Below are 19,174 nucleotides of genomic sequence, written 5' to 3' on the forward strand. Positions count from 1 at the left end.
GATTTTGCGACAAACTAAAATCGCGATACTGTTTTGAGGGAGTATTAACACCTCATTGCGGACAAAATTTATTTTATCCAAATTTAATCGATTTCAAATCGTAATCGTATTGCTTGACCAAAACTACTGCAGGTATGAAAGCACCTTTAAAAAAAAAGTGAATTGTAAAAGCAGCTTGTGAATGGACAATAAAATTGGAACCAATCACAGTGCGTTTTCTATTTATCGAATAACCAATCAAATACTAAATACACGAGACAATATTATTTGAATTCAAGGAACGTCGGAATTGGAACACTGTTCGAAATTTTCTAGTTCCATTTTGTCAATATTTTCAGTACGAAATCCAAATAATAAAATTATACGTGAGTACTGTCCGATTTATTAACATTTAAAAAAAAAACTCATTTTTAAACATGATTTAAATTTTTTTTAAATTAAAAAAACATTTAATTTTCTCACTTTTTTTTGTTAGTGGTTAGAATTAATACTTTTTTTTTAAAATTATTTCGTTTTCCATTTTTTAAAATTGAAAATAGTTTAATATTTATTTACAATTTTAGTGGCGCAAATAAAATAATTTTAAAAAAAAATTTGAAAGTAGTTTAAAGGTGAAAATTCTGTTTTTTATTTCAAAAAAAAAAAAAAATCGGGAAAAATTGTTTTTTTAAAATGTGCATCCCTTTTGATGCAATTTGACCCTGACCTTCAGTTTCATCGATTTGTTGCACTTGAACACGTGTGCAGAGGGATTTTATATATATATATATATATATATATATATATATATATATTTATTTATTTGCAATGAACTTGAAATTAAAGTGTTTTAAATGAAAAAAATTTTTATTACATTTTTTAAAAATTTTTTTTAAAAAATTTGGCGGGAAATTTGAATTGACAGTTAAAATTTGAAAATAACTAACAATTTTTAACTATAATAATTTTTTGTAAATTAAAAAAAAAAAATTTGCGGGAAATTTGAATTGACAGTTAAAATTTGAAAATAACTATAACAATTTTTAACTAGAATAATTTTTTGTAAATTAAAAAAAAAAAAAAATTTGCGGGAAATTTGAATTGCCAGTAAAAATTGGAAAATAACTATAATAATTTTTTAACTATAATAATTTTTTATAAATTAAAAAAAAAAAATTTTGCGGGAAATTTGAATTGACAGTTAAAATTTGAAAATAACTATAATAATTTTTTGTAAATTTAAAAAAAAAAAAAAAATTTGCGAAAAATTTGAAAATAACTATAACAATTTTAACTATAATAATTTTTTGTAAGTTTAAAAAAAAAAACAAATTTATGCGGGAAATTTGAATTTGCAGTTAAAATTTAATAATAACTAGGTATAATAAAAATTTGTTATTTTGTATATTTTTATTTTTAGGAAAATTGTAAACTTTTTTAAAGAATATTGAAAAAACAGGAATTATTAGAAAAAAAAATTATATCGTTGTAATAAAAATCATTGAAAAAATTATTCAATAAAAATTATTTGAAAAATAATTCAATAAAAAATTATTTAAAAAATAATTCAATAAAAATTATAAATATAGTTCATTAAATTTTTTTTTTTTGAAAAATTTAAATACGGGAAAAAATGCTTCACACACGATTATGAAAATAAAAAACGGAAATATTTTTATTTCTTTTTCGCAAATTTTTGATTTATTTAAAAAATTTTTAATTCAAGAAAAGTTTTTTTAAAATTTATTTTAAATTAAATTTAATTTCGAAGTATTTTATTTATTCATATTTAAATAAATAAATAAATATTTTTTTATTAAAAATGTAATTAATAAATTTTAATTATTCTTTTATTTTTGTTTTGATTATTTTTTTTATTTTTTTTTTTTTTTGATTAAAAAAAAATAATTTTTTTTCAATTAATAGAAAATATTATTTAATTTAATTTAATAAATAAATAATTATTAATTTAATAATAATTATTATAAAAATAATTCCATAAAAATTATTATTAATTAAATAATTCAATAAAAATCATTAATTTTTTAGTTTTTCTTTTGTTTTTGTTTGTTTGTTTTTTAGTTTTATTTTTGAGGAGAAATTAATTTTTTGCGGGGCAAAAAATGAAAAGTTTGAAAAATTTTTTTTTTTTTGCATCGAGTTATTAATAAAAATCACTTTTGAAATGCAGGTCGCAAAGATTATTTTGAGACACGAAGGTCACGTTTGTGTGTATATGAGAAAAATGGGAAATTTTCTCAGTTTATTATAAGAAAAACAAAAAAAGAGAAAAAAAAAATGAAGGAATAAAAAAAAACAAAAAAAAAAATGGATTTAAATACAAGTGAAATTGCTGACGAAGTGAAAAAGAAAAATATTCTCCATTGGAATTATCGTGAATTCAATGAACTTCCAATAGTTGTGAAAACTCATGGCTCACATGTGAGGGAAATTTATTTAAAATGGAATAAATTAAAAACTCTACCAAAATGGATTGGCGAATTGAAAAATTTACAAAATTTATATTTATCCGGTAATTTTATACAAAAATTACCTCAAGAAATAAAATTTTCAAAACTCACTGTTTTGGATTTAAATTCAAATCAATTGGAATTTATTCCAACGAGTGTTGCTAATTTAATTACATTAAAATATTTATTATTGGACGACAATTATATTACCAGAATTCCTCCCAGTGAGTACGAAAACAAAAAAAAAAAAAAAAAAAAAACAAAAAAAACTCTTAATTTTATTTTTTCTATTTTCATTTAATTTTCCCCTAAATTACTAAATAAATAAAAGAAATTTTTTTTTTTTAAGTAAACAATTTTTCCAAAGAAATTGAAATAATTAGAAAATTTTTATTTTCACGTAAATTACTAAACATAAATAAAAGAAATTTTTTTTTTAATTAAGATTTTTCCAAAGAAATTGAAATAATTGGAAAAATTTTAATTTTCCCTACTAAAATAAATAAAAGAATTTTTTTTTTCTTAAAAAATTAAATTTTTTTCTCAACAAAATTTGAAATAATTAGAAAAATTTTAATTTTCCCTTCTAAAATAAATAAGAGAATTTTTTTTCTTGAAAAATTAAATTTTTTTTTGTCAACAAAATTTGAAATAATTGGCAAAATTTTTATTTTTGTAAAATAAATTTTTTTTTTTTCACTTAAAAAAGAAAAAAAAAAAAGAAGATAAAAATAAAAATTTTCTTTTTCCAAGTTTTCAGCCAATTGAGGAATTTGGAATATTTATCAATATGTCGAAATCGATTGGAAACATTGCCTGAATGGTTGGGTTCACTTGAAAAACTCGAGGATTTAATTGTTGATAATAATTATTTAGAAGAGCTTCCAAATAGATTAACTTTAGCGCCTGTATTATTAAACATTTCCGTTTGTTCGAACAGGTAAAAAAAAAAAATAAAAATAAAAATAAATAAAAATTCCATAGCAAATAACAGAAAAAAAATTCTGTTTTTATTATTTTTTTTTTTCCAAATAAAAAATTAAAATAATAAAATATTTTTTTCCATTTTTTATTTGTACATTAAAATTAGAAAATTTGTTATAAATTTTGAAAACAAAAATCCCCCCCCCCACCCACAAAATGTAATTTAAAATTAATTCTTTTATTTTTCTCGTTCAGAATTATTCCCTCCTTTTTTTTGTTATGAAGAAAATAATTTTAATAAAAAATTTATATTTTTTTTTCTCCGTTTATTTTTAGATTACGATATTTGCCATTCAATGGATTTCTCTCGTCGCCATTTATTCGTTTCGATTTGAATCGTGATTTAAATTATTTATCCTACACTCTATTGTGTCAATTAATTTCAAAATTTCGCGACACTTTTGACGGTGATTTGAGAAATATCGTTTCTCGCGGGTAAATATTGCAAATTTTCTGTTTTTTTCTTCTTCTATGTTTCAAAATTAATTAATTAATTATTTAATTAATTATAATAATAATTATTTTATTATTTAATTAATTAATTATTATTAATTAATTATTTAATTAATTATAATAATTGTTTTATTATTTAATTAATTAATTAATTATAATAATAATAATTATTAATTAATTAATTAATTACCTAATTAATATCAATGATTATTAAATTATTAGTTAATTTAAAAAATAATCAAAATAGAAAGAAAGGAAACTTTTAAAAAATATATTTCTTTTTCTCGGAAAAAAAAAATCAAACAGATGCTTTCAAAAAGACGTCACAGAATCGAAAAATCGAAATCAAAAACTACAAATTTCCCCAAATGAATACGATGGAAATGAAGAAATAACAATTGAATTTCCTTCACAACTTGTGAAAATTCATAAAATTTCCAATAATGTTGTTTGCACACTTAGCGAATTAGCTCTTCGAAAAGTCTACAAAAACAGGTAAAAAACAAAAAAAAAGAATTTTCCACTTCTTTTTTTTTTAGTTAAAAAATTCTTATTTTTATTTTTCAAAAAATTATTTTTTGAAAAAAGTGTTTTAATTATCTAATTAATAAAATCGTATTTTGAAAATAAATATTTCTAGATTAAAAAAAAAAAGGGAATATTTTATTCCAAATTTAATATTTGCAAAAAAAAAAAAAAAAACAGTCCTGTTTATTTATTTTTTTCTCAAAATAAATAATTTTTTTTTTTTTGTCTTTTTTGCAGATATCGTCACAATTTAGAAATAAAAAAATCGCCATTAAATGTAAAAATAATTTACGAACCTCGTTATTGTTCAACGTTAAATAATGATTTTCAAATGTTTCAACATTTTTTCCCAGCTATTTTAATGGACAATGGTCCATTAAGCATTTGTCACAATTATCATTGTCAGGAGGCAATTTTCACTGAATCATGGATTATATTTCGTTTGGGTTTTGATTTTCTTCATTTTCCAACATGTGCTTTTTTTTGCAGTCACAGGTAAATGCAAAAAAAAAAAAAAAAAAAAAAAAAAAATTTCTTATCCAATTTGGCCGAAATGAAATAAAATTTATAAAAAAAATTTTTTTTTTGTTTTGAATATAAAAAATAAAGAAAATTTCCTTCTTTTTCAGATGCGCTTCCAAATTTGCCAATTTCTCCGAATTCAGAAATCATTATTTTCTCAATCACTGAACTATTATCTGATATATAATAAATATATATATATATATATATATATATATATATATATATATATATATATATATATATATATATCTACTAATCTTGAAATTATCTAGAAAATAAAATTTTTCTTCAAATTAAACAAAAATTTCCTTGACAATGAAAAAAAGGAAAATGAAAATGAAAAATAAAAGTAAGTAAAAAAAAAAAAAATAAAAATACTAAGTAAAAAGAAAATAAAATAAATTCTAATTAATAGAAAAATACAAAAATTAATTTAAATAATAATAATAATAATAATAATAATAATAATAATAATAAATTATTATTTTAATGATTAGGATTTTATTTTACTAAATTATTAACTGGAAAACGAACTTTGCAAAAACCCACAAAAATTAGAATTTTCCAAACTTAAACAAATGAAATATTACAAATTATTATTATTAATTATTATTTATTATTATTATTATTATTATTATTATAATTATTATTATTATTACTAACTAATTAGTAATTATTTTTTAAACATGGAGGGAACACTAAAATTTCAAACTATATTAAAAAATAATTTTCAATATTCAACAAAATTATTTTTAAACTAATTTTCTTTTGCAAGGAATTCAATGGTCATAAAATAAAATGAGTTAAAAAATAATAATAATAATAATAATAATAATAATAATTTTGATCAATTTGTAATTTTTATTTTATTAAAAATATAATTTTTTTAATTTTTTTAAATTAATTATCAATTTATTAATTTATTATTTTAAATTTTTTTAAATTTTTCATTTTTCGTAAAATTTTTTTTAAATTAAAAAAATTAAAAATATATAATTTCTTTAATTTTTAATTTTTATTAATTAATTATCAATTTATTAATTAATTATTTTTCGTCCAAATTTTTAAATTAAAAAAAGTAAAAATATAATTTTTTTAATTTTCAAATTTTTATTAATTAATTATCAATTTATTAATTTATTATTTTTAATTTTTTGTAAAAAATTTTTAAAATTAAAAAAAATTGATAATATAATTTTTATATAGTTGAAAATTTGTGTGTACCCTCTCCTTTTTTTTTTTTTTTTTTTTTTTTTAATAAAGTAAAGTTTTTTTTTTCCTATTTAAAATTAATCAAAAACCTGAAAAATAAAAAATTCCAGGAGATTTGAATAAATTTTTATCAAAAAAAAGAATGTTTCGAATATTAAGAATAAAATTTATTTTTCACTTACTGCAAAACAAACAAACGTGACGAGTTTGAAAACAAAAGAGAAAAAAAATATTTTTTTATCGCCTCTTTCTCTTTCTCTTTCGTTTTTTTTTTCTTTCTTCTGGAAAAGAAAAGCCTTTCGTTTTAATTTTTTTTTTTGCCAAAAATCAATTTTTTTTTTTGGTTTCTTTCCTCATTTTGAAAATGAAAAAACACAAATTAAGTAATCAATAAATCGAGAGCCTTATCACGATCAATATTACATTTAATTAATGCAATTGACGCTTGTTCCTCAGGAAATCCTAAATCGCGTAATGTTGTTAAATTTTTATGAAATACTTTTGCCTTCTCTTGATCAAATTCAGTGATTTCCAATGCTTTCTCAGCGGCGTCTTCACTTATTCCCAAATCATCCTCCAATGATTGTATTGCTAATAAATATTCAACAATTTTTTTATTATCACTACCGCCAAGATTTTGAATTGCACGCGCAGCTCTTGACAATGGAAAACCCATATCATTTAAATGTCTCGCTAATTTTTGATCGTCCAATGATAAATCAGATAAAATATTTGATAATACAACTTTTGAATGTGTTGTTAATAATTTTTCATTATTTGTTGAGGAATTTTTTTCAACATCTAAATTTTCCACATCTGTCCATGGTTTCCAATTCTAAATGAAATAGAAAAAAAAGAAGTTATTTTTTTGAAAATTTTCGTTTTAAATATTTAATTATTCTTTATTTTTTAATTATTTTTATAAAATAACAATTTTTATTATTCATTAATTAATCCTGCAAAATTTAGATAAATTCAGATAATTTGAAACTTAAAATTTGGAGAAAAAAAAAATTAAAAATCAAATTAAAATTTTAATTTAATAAATTTAATTAGTATTTTTTTTTTTTTTTGTAAAATAAATAAATAAAATTTCAATTAAAGAAAAAGTAATAATTTACCTCCAAATTAGGACGTTCCAATTCCCTTTGAAGTTCCTCAACAATTAATGAAACAATTCTCAATGGTTCGGTTTTTCTCTCAGTTCTTTCATGTTCATCAATTTGATTATTAATCGATTCATTTTTCTCTTGAATGTGATTTTGTCCTTCGTTAATTAGTGTCAAATCATTGATTATATTTTCCAATTTTCCCGTTGGACTCCAATGCGATGGTTGTAGAACCTTGAGGTGTAAATATTTTTAATTTTTTTTTTTTTAAATAAAATTTTATTTATATTAACTAAATTTAATTTTTTTTCTTCAATTTTTTGTAATCGTACTTTTTAATTAACTAAATTTCAATTAAACAAAAAAATTTTATTTAACTGAATTTCTATTCAGCAAAAATATTATTTAACTGAATTTTTATTTAGCAAAAGTTTTTTATAACTAAATTTTCAATTCAGCAAAAATATTATTTAACTGAATTTTTATTTAGCAAAAGTTCTATATAACTAAATTTCTATTCAGCAAAAATATTATTTAACTGAATTTTTATTTAACAAAAGTTTTATATAACTAAATTTTTATAAATACTATTTTATTATTTAATTGATATTTTCATTTTTAAATAAAATTCCAAAAATTAAATTGCAAAATTTTTTTTTTATTTTTTGAAAGAAAATTTCCAATTTTAATTGCAAAATTTTCATTTTCGAATAAAATTCCAAAATTTTCATTTTTGAATAAAATATTAATTTTAATTGCAAAATTTGAAGAATCAATTTTTTTTTTAGTAAAATTTTTTTTTATAATATAAATTTATTTGTTTCAAACAAATTATCTTTGATTCAAAAAAAAAAAAATTATCTTCATTTTAAAGAAATTTTTTCTTTAATTCAAATAAATATCTTTTTTTGATTCTTTATCAATGTTAGAATTTCTTTGATTTAATACACAATTTTTTTTTCATTAGAAAAAAAAAAAAAATTTCTTTAAATCAAAGAAAATTTTATTTTCAATGAAAGAAAACAATTGAAAGAAATTGATTTCTTTAAATCAAAGAAAATTTTTTTTTTCAATGAAAGAAAACAATTGAAAGAAATTGATTTCTTTAAATCAAAGAAATCTTTTCTCATTGTGTATATATATATAAAAAAATATTAAAGAACAATAAATAAATACCTGAGCGAGTTCTTCTTTGTCGTTTATCGATTTTAAAAGCATATTATCAAATGGACTGCTTGTATCATTATCAAAATCGGCATAATTAAGATCTTGCGATTTATTATTACTAATTTCATGCATATCGTTTGCAGGAGGCGATAATGGCTGTGGTGTAAGTATCGTCGTTTCAGGAACTGGCGCCGTTTTCACCGGAAGTTGTTGTTGATTATTATCCTGTGACAATGGTGGTGGTGATGGTGAATTTTCCTGTTTTCTCGTTTTTTCCTCAATACGTGCTTGTCGCGCTTCACTACTTGCAAGTCGTGCTTTTCTCCATTCCGACATCTTTGCAAGTAATTAAAAAACAAAAACAAAAACAAAAAATTATAAACAAATTTACAAATAAAAACAAAAATAAAATTTAAAAAAAAAAATGTAGAATTTGATTTATTTCCTTCTTATCAACATTTTAATTAACTAATTCAAATTAATAATTTTAATTTTAAACAAATGTAACACGTAACGGTTACTAATAAAGTAACGTTTTACCATTACAAAAAAGTAACACGCTTTTATTAATAAACGCGTTACTGTTAAAGAAAACTTACTTTTACCGTTCCTTTAAACAAAAAAAAGGTAACACGTTACCGTTACTAATGAAATAACGCGTTACTTTATAAAAAAGTAATCTGTTACATTACCGAAAAATAATGCGTTATGTTTACTATTAATCTTGGTATTGTACAAAAAAAGTAACACGTAATGGTTACTAATAAAGTAACGCGTTACCATAAAAAAGTAACACGTAATGTTTACTAATAAAGTAACGCGTTACCATTAAAAAGTAACACTAACCCTTACTAATTAGATAACGCGTTACTTTCCAAAAAACGTTACTGTTACAGAATAATAATTGTTACTAATAAAGTAACGCGTTAACATTAAAAAGTAACACATTATCGTTACAAAAAAAACAAGTTACCAGTTAGAAAAAAAGTAACACGTTACCGTTACTAATAACTTAACGCGTTACTTTTCAAAAAAGTAACACGTTACCGTTACTAAGACAGTAACGCGTTATGGTTACTATAAAAATTGTTACTTTGCAAAAATGAAACACGTTACAGTTACTAATAAAGTAACGCGTTACTGTAGAAAAAGTAACACATTACCGTTACTAATAAAGTAACGCGTTACTGTAGAAAAAAGTAACACGTTACCGTTACTAATAAATTAACGCGTTACTTTTCAAAAAAGTAACACGTTACCGTTACTAAGACAGTAACGCGTTATGGTTACTATAAAAATTGTTACTTTGCAAAAATGAAACACGTTACAGTTACTAATAAAGTAACGCGTTACTGTAGAAAAAGTAACACATTACCGTTACTAATAAAGTAACGCGTTACTGTAGAAAAAAGTAACACGTTACCGTTACTAAAAAAGTAACGCGTTACTTTAAAACAAAGTAACGCGTTACTGTAAAAAAAAGTAACACGTTACCGTTACTAATAAAGTAACACGTTACTGTAGAATAAAGTAACACGTTACCGTTACTAAAAAAAGTAACGCGTTACTGTAAAAAAAGTAACGCGTTACTGTAAAAAAAGTAACACGTTACCGTTACTAATAAAGTAACACGTTACTGTTACTAATAAAGTAACACGTTACCTTTACTAATAAAGTAACGCGTTGCTGTAAAAAAAGTAACACGTTACCGTTACTAATAAAGTAACACGTTACCGTTACCAACAAAGTAACGCGTTACTGTAGAAAAAAGTAACACGTTACCGTTACTAATAAAGTAACACGTTACTGTTACTAATAAAGTAACACGTTACTGTTACTAATAAAGTAACGCGTTATGGTTACTATAAAAATTGTTACTTTGCAAAAATGTAACACGTAACAGTTACTAATAAAGAAACGCGTTACTGTAGGAAAAAGTAACACATTACCGTTACTAATAAAGTAACGCGTTACTTTCGAAATAAATTAACATGTTACTATTAGAGAATAGTACTACTCTCACAGAGTAGTAACATTTTTCATAAAGTAACGTATTATTTTATAAAAAAAATGTTATTGTTACAAAAATGTATCACATTATGGTTACTAATAAAATAACATGTTATCGAGTGAAAAAAGTAACAATTTACAATTACTAATGATGAATAAAGTAACATTTAAAAAAAGAAACAATTTAGAAAAAAACTGCATTAGTGTTAATAATAAAGTAACGCGTTATCGTTACTAAAAAATTAATGGTTTGTTTGTTAGTAAAATTTAACAATCATAATATTGTAATTTCAATTTTTTTTTTTTTTTAATAATAAAACGAATGTAGAGAAAAAAAATTAGAGTTTTTGTAAAAATTACCTGTTTTTGGTTTTTTTTTTTTTTTATAATTACATACCTTTTGCAGCACGGATCTCTCCAAGGAAAAATCGTAGGAATATCTCGAGGCATCAGGTAAACGATTGTTATAAGCGGCAGGCAGTGTTATTTTTCTTGGTGGCTTATAAGCTTCGGCAATTTTAACATGAACACCGTCCATATATGTGGCAACGGAATCACATTGCATTGAACTTAAAGCTCGAGCCATTATTTATGATTCTTTTTTTTTATATTTTGATATATATATATATATATATATTATACAATTTCTAAATTTACTTTAAAAAACACTTGTTTATTTGATTATAGTCACTGTTTTTTTTTTTAATTTATTATTATATTTTACGTAATCGAAACAATAACACACACACACACAATTTCCGAAATGTCAAAAAAAATTTCTTATTCAAACATAACCTCACTTTTTATTGTCGTCGCGAACACACAAATAAAACATAGCAAAGTTAAATTATTATTATTATTGTTTTATTATAGTGAAGAGTATAAAAAGGATTATTATTTTGATTTTGTATAATTTTACAATTTATAAGTCATATTTAATTGTAAATATTTACTTTACCATTTTTTTTTTTTTTTTTTTTTGACAGATCATAAAGAGCGCGGCGCCATCTTTGTTGTTTTTAACACGTCAAAAAAAAAAATATATATGTTTCACCTTTTACTATATTTTAATCTTGATTTAAAATTAATGGAATTCTCTCTTTCAGGTAAAGCAAGTCATGGTTGTGATTCATTCACGATATTGACGTTTGTGTATATATATACAACTATTATTTTCTCTCTTTTTATCGGATTTTTTTTCTCATTTTTGACAGAGAGCTCAGGAGCGTAACTAGTAAATTTTTGCACCATGTTCGAAAAAAAAATTTATTATTATTATTTTTTATTTTATTATATTATTATATATTATATAAATAAAATGTCTTAAAATAAGTTTTAAAAAAAATTTAATTATTTCTCTAAATTTTTTTTTCAAAATACTTTTAACATTTTTTTTTTTTTTTTTTTTTTATTAATAAAATCCCATGACCGTAACTAGAAATATTGAAACCACTTTTTTTTTTTGTAATAATTTATTTAAATTTTAATTTTCCAGGTTTTTTTTTAATTAAAAATTTCATTAATTTTGTCATTTTATTTAATTTTCATTTGTTTCAATATGAAAATTATATTTAAATATGTTTTTCATTCAGATTTAATTCGAATATATATATATTGCAATATGAAATATATGTGATTTCGAAATTTATGTAATTTTTATTTTTAGTTTTTGGCTTCTAATTAGAAATTTAATTCGGTACTTTGTTTCATTGGTAATTTTTTTCTAGCAAAATTTATTTCGTAATTATTTTTCATCAGCGCTTATTTAATATTATTAAAATTCTCATTATTATTATTATTTTTTTTTTTATAAAATTTTCATTTAATATTTTATTTTCTTAAATTATTATTTATAATTATATAATATTATTAAAAAAAATAAACAATAATTAATATAATTATAAAAAAAAAATTATTAAATTCTTTAATTAATTTTTTATTTAAATTAAATTAAAATTATTTTTTACTATTTAAATTAAATTTCAAATTATTATTTTTATTTAAATTTAATATAAAATTAATTTTTACTTGCATTAATTTTTAATTAAATTTTTTTAGTTTCAAATAATTTTTTATTAATTTTTTTTTAAATTATTTTTTTATTTTTAAATATTTTATTATTTTTAAATATTCTTTTTTTTTATTAATAAATTTTTTTTATTTTTTTAAGTAATTCAATTTAATTTAATTTAATTTTTAAGTGGCACAAAAAAAAGACAATTTAAAATCAACATTTTTTATTGTCTGATAATTTACAAAGTTTTGATTCGCAGTCTCAATTACGAATAATAGAATAAAATTCGCTGTATACTTTCAACAATAAATTTACTTAAATATATTAAAAATAATAATAATATTAATAATAATATTAATAATAATAATAATAATCTTAATCAGGTATACTTTCACTAGTGGAATTATTTTTTTTTCTTATTTCAAGAAAAATATCAACTTTTTCTTTTATTTTTTTTTTCCTTTTTTTTACTTTCAAATTTCCTCTGTTTATGGAGAAAATCACAATTTAATGGTGAAATTTTACTAATGGAGAATTTTCCCCAAAAATACGAATCTCGAAATTTTTTTTTTTTTTAATAATAAAAAGAAAAAGCATATTTACGTATATTTTTTTGTACAATTAAATTTGTCTAAAAAATACTACAAAACGCGTCAAATTTGTTGAAAAAAAAAAAAAATTCATGAAATAATTTGTATAATAAATAAATAAATTTGAATTTCGCGCGCAATTTTTTTTCAAACAAAATTCTACAGTAACGCCATCTGGATCTACTTTATCGACAATTCATAGAAACACCTGGAACAAAATTTGCGCTTAAGTTTCAATTCTATGAACTGTCGATAAAGTAGATTCCAAACATTTGTTTTTTAAAAAAAAGTAGCGCGAAATTCAAATAAAAAAATTTTTTTTTTTTTGGCTCATTTACTGTAAAATTTGAAATAATAAATTTTTGATTTTCACAGAAAAAATCGAATATCATAATTATTTAATAATTAAAATAAATAAAATAAAAAATAAAATATACTTACGTAACAAAAATACATAATTTTATAGAGGACGCGTCTCGTATAGATAATATATATATATATATATAATTTTTTTTTCTTTTCCTAATACGAACAATTATTAATGAAAAACAGATAACCAATTTGTTTTATCCATTTTTGTTTTATCTTTACTATCAACAATGGCCTCTACTTTCATTTCAACAGGTACATTTTGTAGTCTCCTTGTTTCCCGGGATTTCATATAAGCGAGAAATGAAGTCCACATTAAACTGCAAATGCTCACGTAGACAACACGATTTTTTTCCGGTACAAGGAGAAAATTAATTGTCTGTAATATCGGCCAAACACAAACTCCAATCTGAAATTTTTAAATTTTTCATATAAGAAAAAGTAACGCGTTACTTTAGAAAAAAAAGAGGTAACACGTTAGCGTTACCAAAAAGTAACATATTATTTTTACAAAAAAATTAACTATTTACAGTAACAACACGATTACCGTTACAAAAAGTAAGCAGGAAAAAAAAAGTAACACGTTACTGTAACAGAAAGTAACACGTTATGTTTACTGATACAGCAAAGCGTTACTTTTAAAAAATACTGTGTTATCGTTACAGGAAAGTTAGATTAATCTTTACTTATAAAGTAACGCGTTACTTTAACAAAAAGTAACGTGTTACCGTTACAAAAAAAAAGAAACACGCAATGGTTACAAATATAGTAATGCATGTTTTACAAAAAAAACATGTTACTGTTACTGGAAAGTAACACAAATGTGTTACTAATAAAGTAACGCGTTACTATAGAAAAAATAACACGTTACTTTCCAAAAAGTAACATGTTACCGTTACGGTAAAGTAACAAGTAACGGTTACTCATAAAGTAATTCTTTACCGTTACGGTAATGTAACAAGTAACGGTTACTCATAAAGTAACATGTTACCGTTACGGTAAAGTAACAAGTAACGGTTACTCATACAGTAACTCGTTACTTTCCAAAAAGTAACATGTTACCGTTACGGTAAAGTAACAATTTACGGTTACTCATAAAGTAACTCGTTACTTTCCAAAAAAGTACCATGTTACCGTTACGGTAAAGTAACAAGTAACGTTTACTCACAAAGTAACTCGTTACTTTCCAAAAAGTAACATGTTACCGTTACGGTAAAGTAACAAGTAACGATTACTCACAAAGTAACTCGTTACTTTCCAAAAAGTAACATGTTACCGTTACGGTAAAGTAACAAGTAACGTTTACTCATAAAGTAACTCGTTACTTTCCAAAAAGTAACATGTTACCGTTACGGTAAAGTAACAAGTAACGTTTACTCATAAAGTAACTCGTTACTTTCCAAAAAGTAACATGTTACCGTTACGGTAAAGTAACAAGTAACGATTACTCATAAAGTGACTCGTTACTTTCCAAAAAGTAACATGTTACCGTTACGGTAAAGTAACAAGTAACGGTTACTCATAAAGTAACTCATTACTTTCCAAAAAGTAACATGTTACCGTTACGGTAAAGTAACATGTAACGGTTACTCATAAAGTAACGCGTTATTGTTAAACAAAAGTAACACTATAAGGCTAATAATAAAGAATTAGGTTAGGTTAGAGTGTTACTTTTTAGGTAACTCGTCACCGTTACTAAAAGTAACACCTTACGGTTTGTTACTAAAGTAACGTATTTAATCTATTATAAATATTAAATTTTTTTTTCCTTTACCTTATAAGTAGGCCAAAATTTTTCCTTGACTTGATCGACACACTCGGAAATTGGTTTAAATTCAAGTAAACTTATTCCAAAGAAGAAGCAACACATTGCCGATGGCCCATAAGTAACTTGTTCCACTAAAGCCTATAATAAAAAATATTTAATTTAATAAAAAAAATCATTTTTTTTAATAATTATTCTTTCCTTTTTTATTTTTTAAAATTTCAATTTTTGTTAAAGTATTATTTATTTTTTTAATTAAATTTTTTTTTTTTTTTTTTTACTTTGGTAAGTGCAGATTTGAGATCAGCTCTGGGCCAAAGTCGGCTGGCAACTTTTAACCATGCATAAAGTGTTGGTGCAACAAAAAATCCACCATAAATACTAAATCTCAATGCTTGAATGTAATCCAATTTTTCTTTGCCTGTAATTTTTTGTTGTATTAAACTTGCCACTGGCCAAATGACAACGTACGATGCCATACCCCTTGCCACGGGATAATTTTTCGTTACACTACGAAATTTCGTCACAACCATTCTCAAACTCGTCGTCATTTCTAAAAATCAAAAATAAAAAAATAATATATTTATAAAAATAAGAAACATATTTTTTTCAAATATATATTTAAAAAAGTAACATGTGTTACTTTTTTCCTTAAAGTAAAAGTAACATATTCCAAAAGAAACGTTTTATTATTTTTTTTTTTTTGTAAAAGTAACAATAACTCGTTACTATTTTTTACAAGTAACAGTAACACATTACTATTTTTCCAAAAGTAACAGTAACTTGTTTTCATATTTTTAAAAGTAAAAGTAACAATTTATTATTTTTACTAATGGTAACAGTAACACATTTATTTTTATTCAAAAGTAACTGTAAAATGTTACTATTTTTCTACTAGTAACAGTAACACGTTACTATTTTTTTCTAAAAGTAACAATAACACATTATTATTTTTTCCAAAAGTAATAGTAACATATTAATCCCCCCCCCCTAAAGTAACAGTAACATGTTAGTATTTCTCCAAAAGTAACAGTAACAATTTATTTTTTTCTAAAAGTAACGTTACCACATATTTCAAAAGTAACAATAATATGTTACTATTTCTACAAAAGTAACAGTAACATGTTAGTATTTCTCCAAAAGTAACAGTAACAATTTATTTTTTTCTAAAAGTAACGTTACCACATATTTCAAAAGTAACAATAATATGTTACTATTTCTACAAAAGTAACAGTAACATGTTAGTATTTCTCCAAAAGTAACAGTAACAATTTTTTTTAAAGTAACAATATGTTACTATTTCTACAAAAGTAACAGTAACATGTAAGTATTTCTCCAAAAGTAACAGTAACAATTTTTTTTTCTAAAAGTAACGTTACCACATATTTCAAAAGTAACAATAATATGTTGCTATTTCTTCGAAAAGTAACAGTAACATGTTACTATTTTTTCAAAAGTAACAGTAACACAAATTTCTAGTTTTCTAAAAGTAACGTTACCACATATTTCAGAAGTAACAAAAATATGTTGCTATTTCTTCGAAAAGTAACAGTAACATGTTGCTATTTTTTCAAAAGTAACAGTAACACAAATTTCTAGTTTTCTAAAAGTAACAGTAATATGTTACTATTTCTACAAAAGTAACAGTAACATGTTACTATTTCTAAAAAGGTAACAGTAACAATTTTTTTTTTATAGAAGTAACGTTACCACATATTTCAAAAGTAACAAATATATGTTACTATTTCTACAAAAGTAACAGTAACATGTTAGTATTTCTCCAAAAGTAACAGTAACAATTTTTTTTCTAAAAGTAACGTTACCACATATTTCAAAAGTAACAAAAATATGTTGCTATTTCTTCTCAAAGTAACAGTAACAAATTTCCATTTGTAAAAAAGTAACATTATAATACATTACTGTTTTTTAAAAGTAAAATACTTTAATAAAAAATGGAAACAGTAACGAGTTGCTTTATTCTGAAAGTAACAGTAACGTGTTACTTTTTATAACATTAACCGTATATATTAGTAACTGTAACGAGTTACTTTTGTCAATGACAACGCGTTAATTTTATTCTTTTACTATTTTAACGAAACTTTGTTGTTACTGTAAACGTTACTCTGTGTTACATTTGTAACAGTTAACACGCGTAACACTGTACTTTATATAAACAATAATGATAAATCTAATAATAAATAAAAATAATTTATAAATAATACAAAAACTAATGCAATTATTTATAATAAAAAATAATAATAATATAGATAATAGTAATAAAATAAATAATAATAATAATAATAATAATAATAATAATAATAATAATAATAATAATAATAGTACTATAATAATTATAATGATAAATATATAATAATAATAGTATACAAAAAAAAGATACCCAACCGAAAAATATGGAGGAACATAAATAAATCTTTCACAAAATATATAAAAAAAAAGAAGTGAGAAAAATTGAGAAATAAAAACACAATTATAACGTAACTGACAAAACTATACAACACTTTTCTTTTCTTTTCTTTTTTTTTTTTTATAAATATATATGATATCAAAGTCCATGAAACGTCACTCTCAGCTGATTTCGTGCGAACACGTTTTCTAGCAGACGAAATTTATATCTATATACACTTTTTTTTTGCGCGCGCGCCAAAAATTAAATTTAATTTTACAATTTAAAATTATATATTTGTTATTGTAAATATATATATTATTACAGATAGAAAAAAAATAAAAAATACATACTTACTTATTTTTTTTTCTGTCTTTCAAAATTGGGCACAAATTAAAAATTTTCTTTTTATATAACTGTTATTTTATATTATCGTAATGAAAAAATAATAATTTCTATTTTTTTTCTCATAATATTATCGATCATTCCACAAAAAACACTAATTAAAAACACATTTATATTTTTCACTTATTATTATTATTATTATAGTGGATTTTATTTTTAATAATAATGCCCGTTCACAACGATGATTTTTTTTTTTCATCAAAAAGAAAGAAAAAAAAAAAAAGAAACGAGAGAGACACTGTTATTGACAGTCCGCAAATTTTGCGGAATGTGACAAAATTTTCATCGCATCAGGAAATAAATTCATTATTTTGTTATATGTAGGTATAACTATCGTTTTTTTTTTAATGCATTATATATATTTATATAGATAATAAAACGCGCGCGCATATTGGCAATAAAATGGATAGAGAAAAGCAAGAAAAAAAATACTTCGCTCTCTTTTTAACACAATGACGAAATTGGTCGATTCATTCTTAAATGGCCTTGACTTCGGTCATTTCTTGAAAAAAAAAGTTATACATTTGTATTCTCTTCGTCTTATGCAACATTTAGAAAGATTATGACAAGAAAAAAAAACCACGTGTGTTTTCCAACGTCAAATAATGAAGTTTAAGTTTAACATATGATAATATTTTTAGATATTGCGCAGAGAAGCATTTTTTAGGTTATGTTTTGGAGTGCCAAAAGGGGGGTGGGGATGATGACCTAGTTTTCTGTTCGATAGTTCGATTAAAAAGCTGTGGCCAATGAACGAGCCGGGAATGATGGATTTTATTGGTCATTGTTTGTTATTGGTTGAATTTGGAAAAAAGGTTTTTTTTTGTCCGAATTTGCGTGGCGCGAAAATTTAAAAATATTTAGAACGGAAAACAAGAAAAAAGTAAACAAAAATTTAAAACAAAAATCAAAATAGAACAAAAATAGAATACAACAAAAAAAAATAAAAGGAAATAAAAATACAACAAAAAAAAAAAGTAAAATAAAAATAGAATATAACAAAAAATAAAACGAAACAAAAATACAATAAAAAATACAAAAAAAAAATAAGAATAACAAAAATAAAACAAAAAAAGGAAAACAAAAAATGAATTTTTGAATTAAAAAATAGTTTTTGTTGTATTTAATAAAAATAAAGCACAAATAGAATAGAAAAATGAGAATTAAAAAAAAATAAATAAATAAAGAA

General features: G+C 21.8%; 3 protein-coding genes across 9 annotated transcripts; 1 reads left to right on the forward strand and 2 right to left on the reverse strand.

Moving 5' to 3' along the window:
- Nucleotides 1-284: 284 nt before the first annotated feature.
- LOC127290064 (protein scribble homolog) lies at nt 285-8,715 on the forward strand. Of its 3 annotated transcripts, none has more exons than XM_051318448.1 (8): nt 285-365; nt 2,171-2,674; nt 3,204-3,390; nt 3,711-3,869; nt 4,194-4,382; nt 4,653-4,910; nt 5,045-5,289; nt 8,572-8,715. In XM_051318448.1, exons 2-7 carry the CDS (start codon nt 2,308-2,310, stop codon nt 5,103-5,105), a joined length of 1,221 nt encoding a protein of 406 aa, XP_051174405.1. In that variant the 5' UTR covers nt 285-365; nt 2,171-2,307; the 3' UTR covers nt 5,106-5,289; nt 8,572-8,715. The 3 variants fall into 3 exon arrangements, with proteins under 3 accessions (XP_051174405.1, XP_051174407.1, XP_051174406.1); XM_051318450.1 differs by having other exon boundaries at nt 2,171-2,512; XM_051318449.1 differs by lacking the exon at nt 3,711-3,869.
- Nucleotides 6,298-11,664, reverse strand: LOC127290066 (ubiquitin-associated protein 1). The gene is made up of 4 exons (XM_051318451.1): nt 10,836-11,664; nt 8,438-8,764; nt 7,274-7,495; nt 6,298-6,987 (listed from the first exon to the last, which is right to left on the reverse strand). The coding sequence occupies exons 1-4, from the start codon at nt 11,022-11,024 to the stop codon at nt 6,532-6,534; spliced, it is 1,194 nt and encodes a 397-aa protein (XP_051174408.1). The 5' UTR covers nt 11,025-11,664; the 3' UTR covers nt 6,298-6,531.
- A 1,454-nt stretch (nt 11,665-13,118) lies between these two features.
- On the reverse strand, nt 13,119-18,629 carry LOC127290055 (mpv17-like protein). 5 transcript variants are annotated; one of them, XM_051318436.1, is made up of 4 exons: nt 18,418-18,629; nt 15,458-15,729; nt 15,186-15,317; nt 13,119-13,820 (listed from the first exon to the last, which is right to left on the reverse strand). In XM_051318436.1, exons 2-4 carry the CDS (start codon nt 15,725-15,727, stop codon nt 13,581-13,583), a joined length of 642 nt encoding a protein of 213 aa, XP_051174393.1. In that variant the 5' UTR covers nt 15,728-15,729; nt 18,418-18,629; the 3' UTR covers nt 13,119-13,580. The 5 variants fall into 5 exon arrangements, with proteins under 5 accessions (XP_051174393.1, XP_051174392.1, XP_051174390.1 ...); XM_051318435.1 differs by lacking the exon at nt 18,418-18,629 and adding an exon at nt 17,934-18,387; XM_051318433.1 differs by lacking the exon at nt 18,418-18,629 and adding an exon at nt 17,938-18,386.
- Between the last annotated feature and the right edge of the window lie 545 nt (nt 18,630-19,174).

The sequence above is a fragment of the Leptopilina boulardi genome, unplaced genomic scaffold (genome assembly GCF_019393585.1).
Source record: "Leptopilina boulardi isolate dan_hultmark-lab unplaced genomic scaffold, ZJU_Lbou_2.1 LbouV2_55, whole genome shotgun sequence".
In the NCBI taxonomy this organism is placed as follows: Eukaryota; Metazoa; Arthropoda; class Insecta; order Hymenoptera; family Figitidae; genus Leptopilina; species Leptopilina boulardi.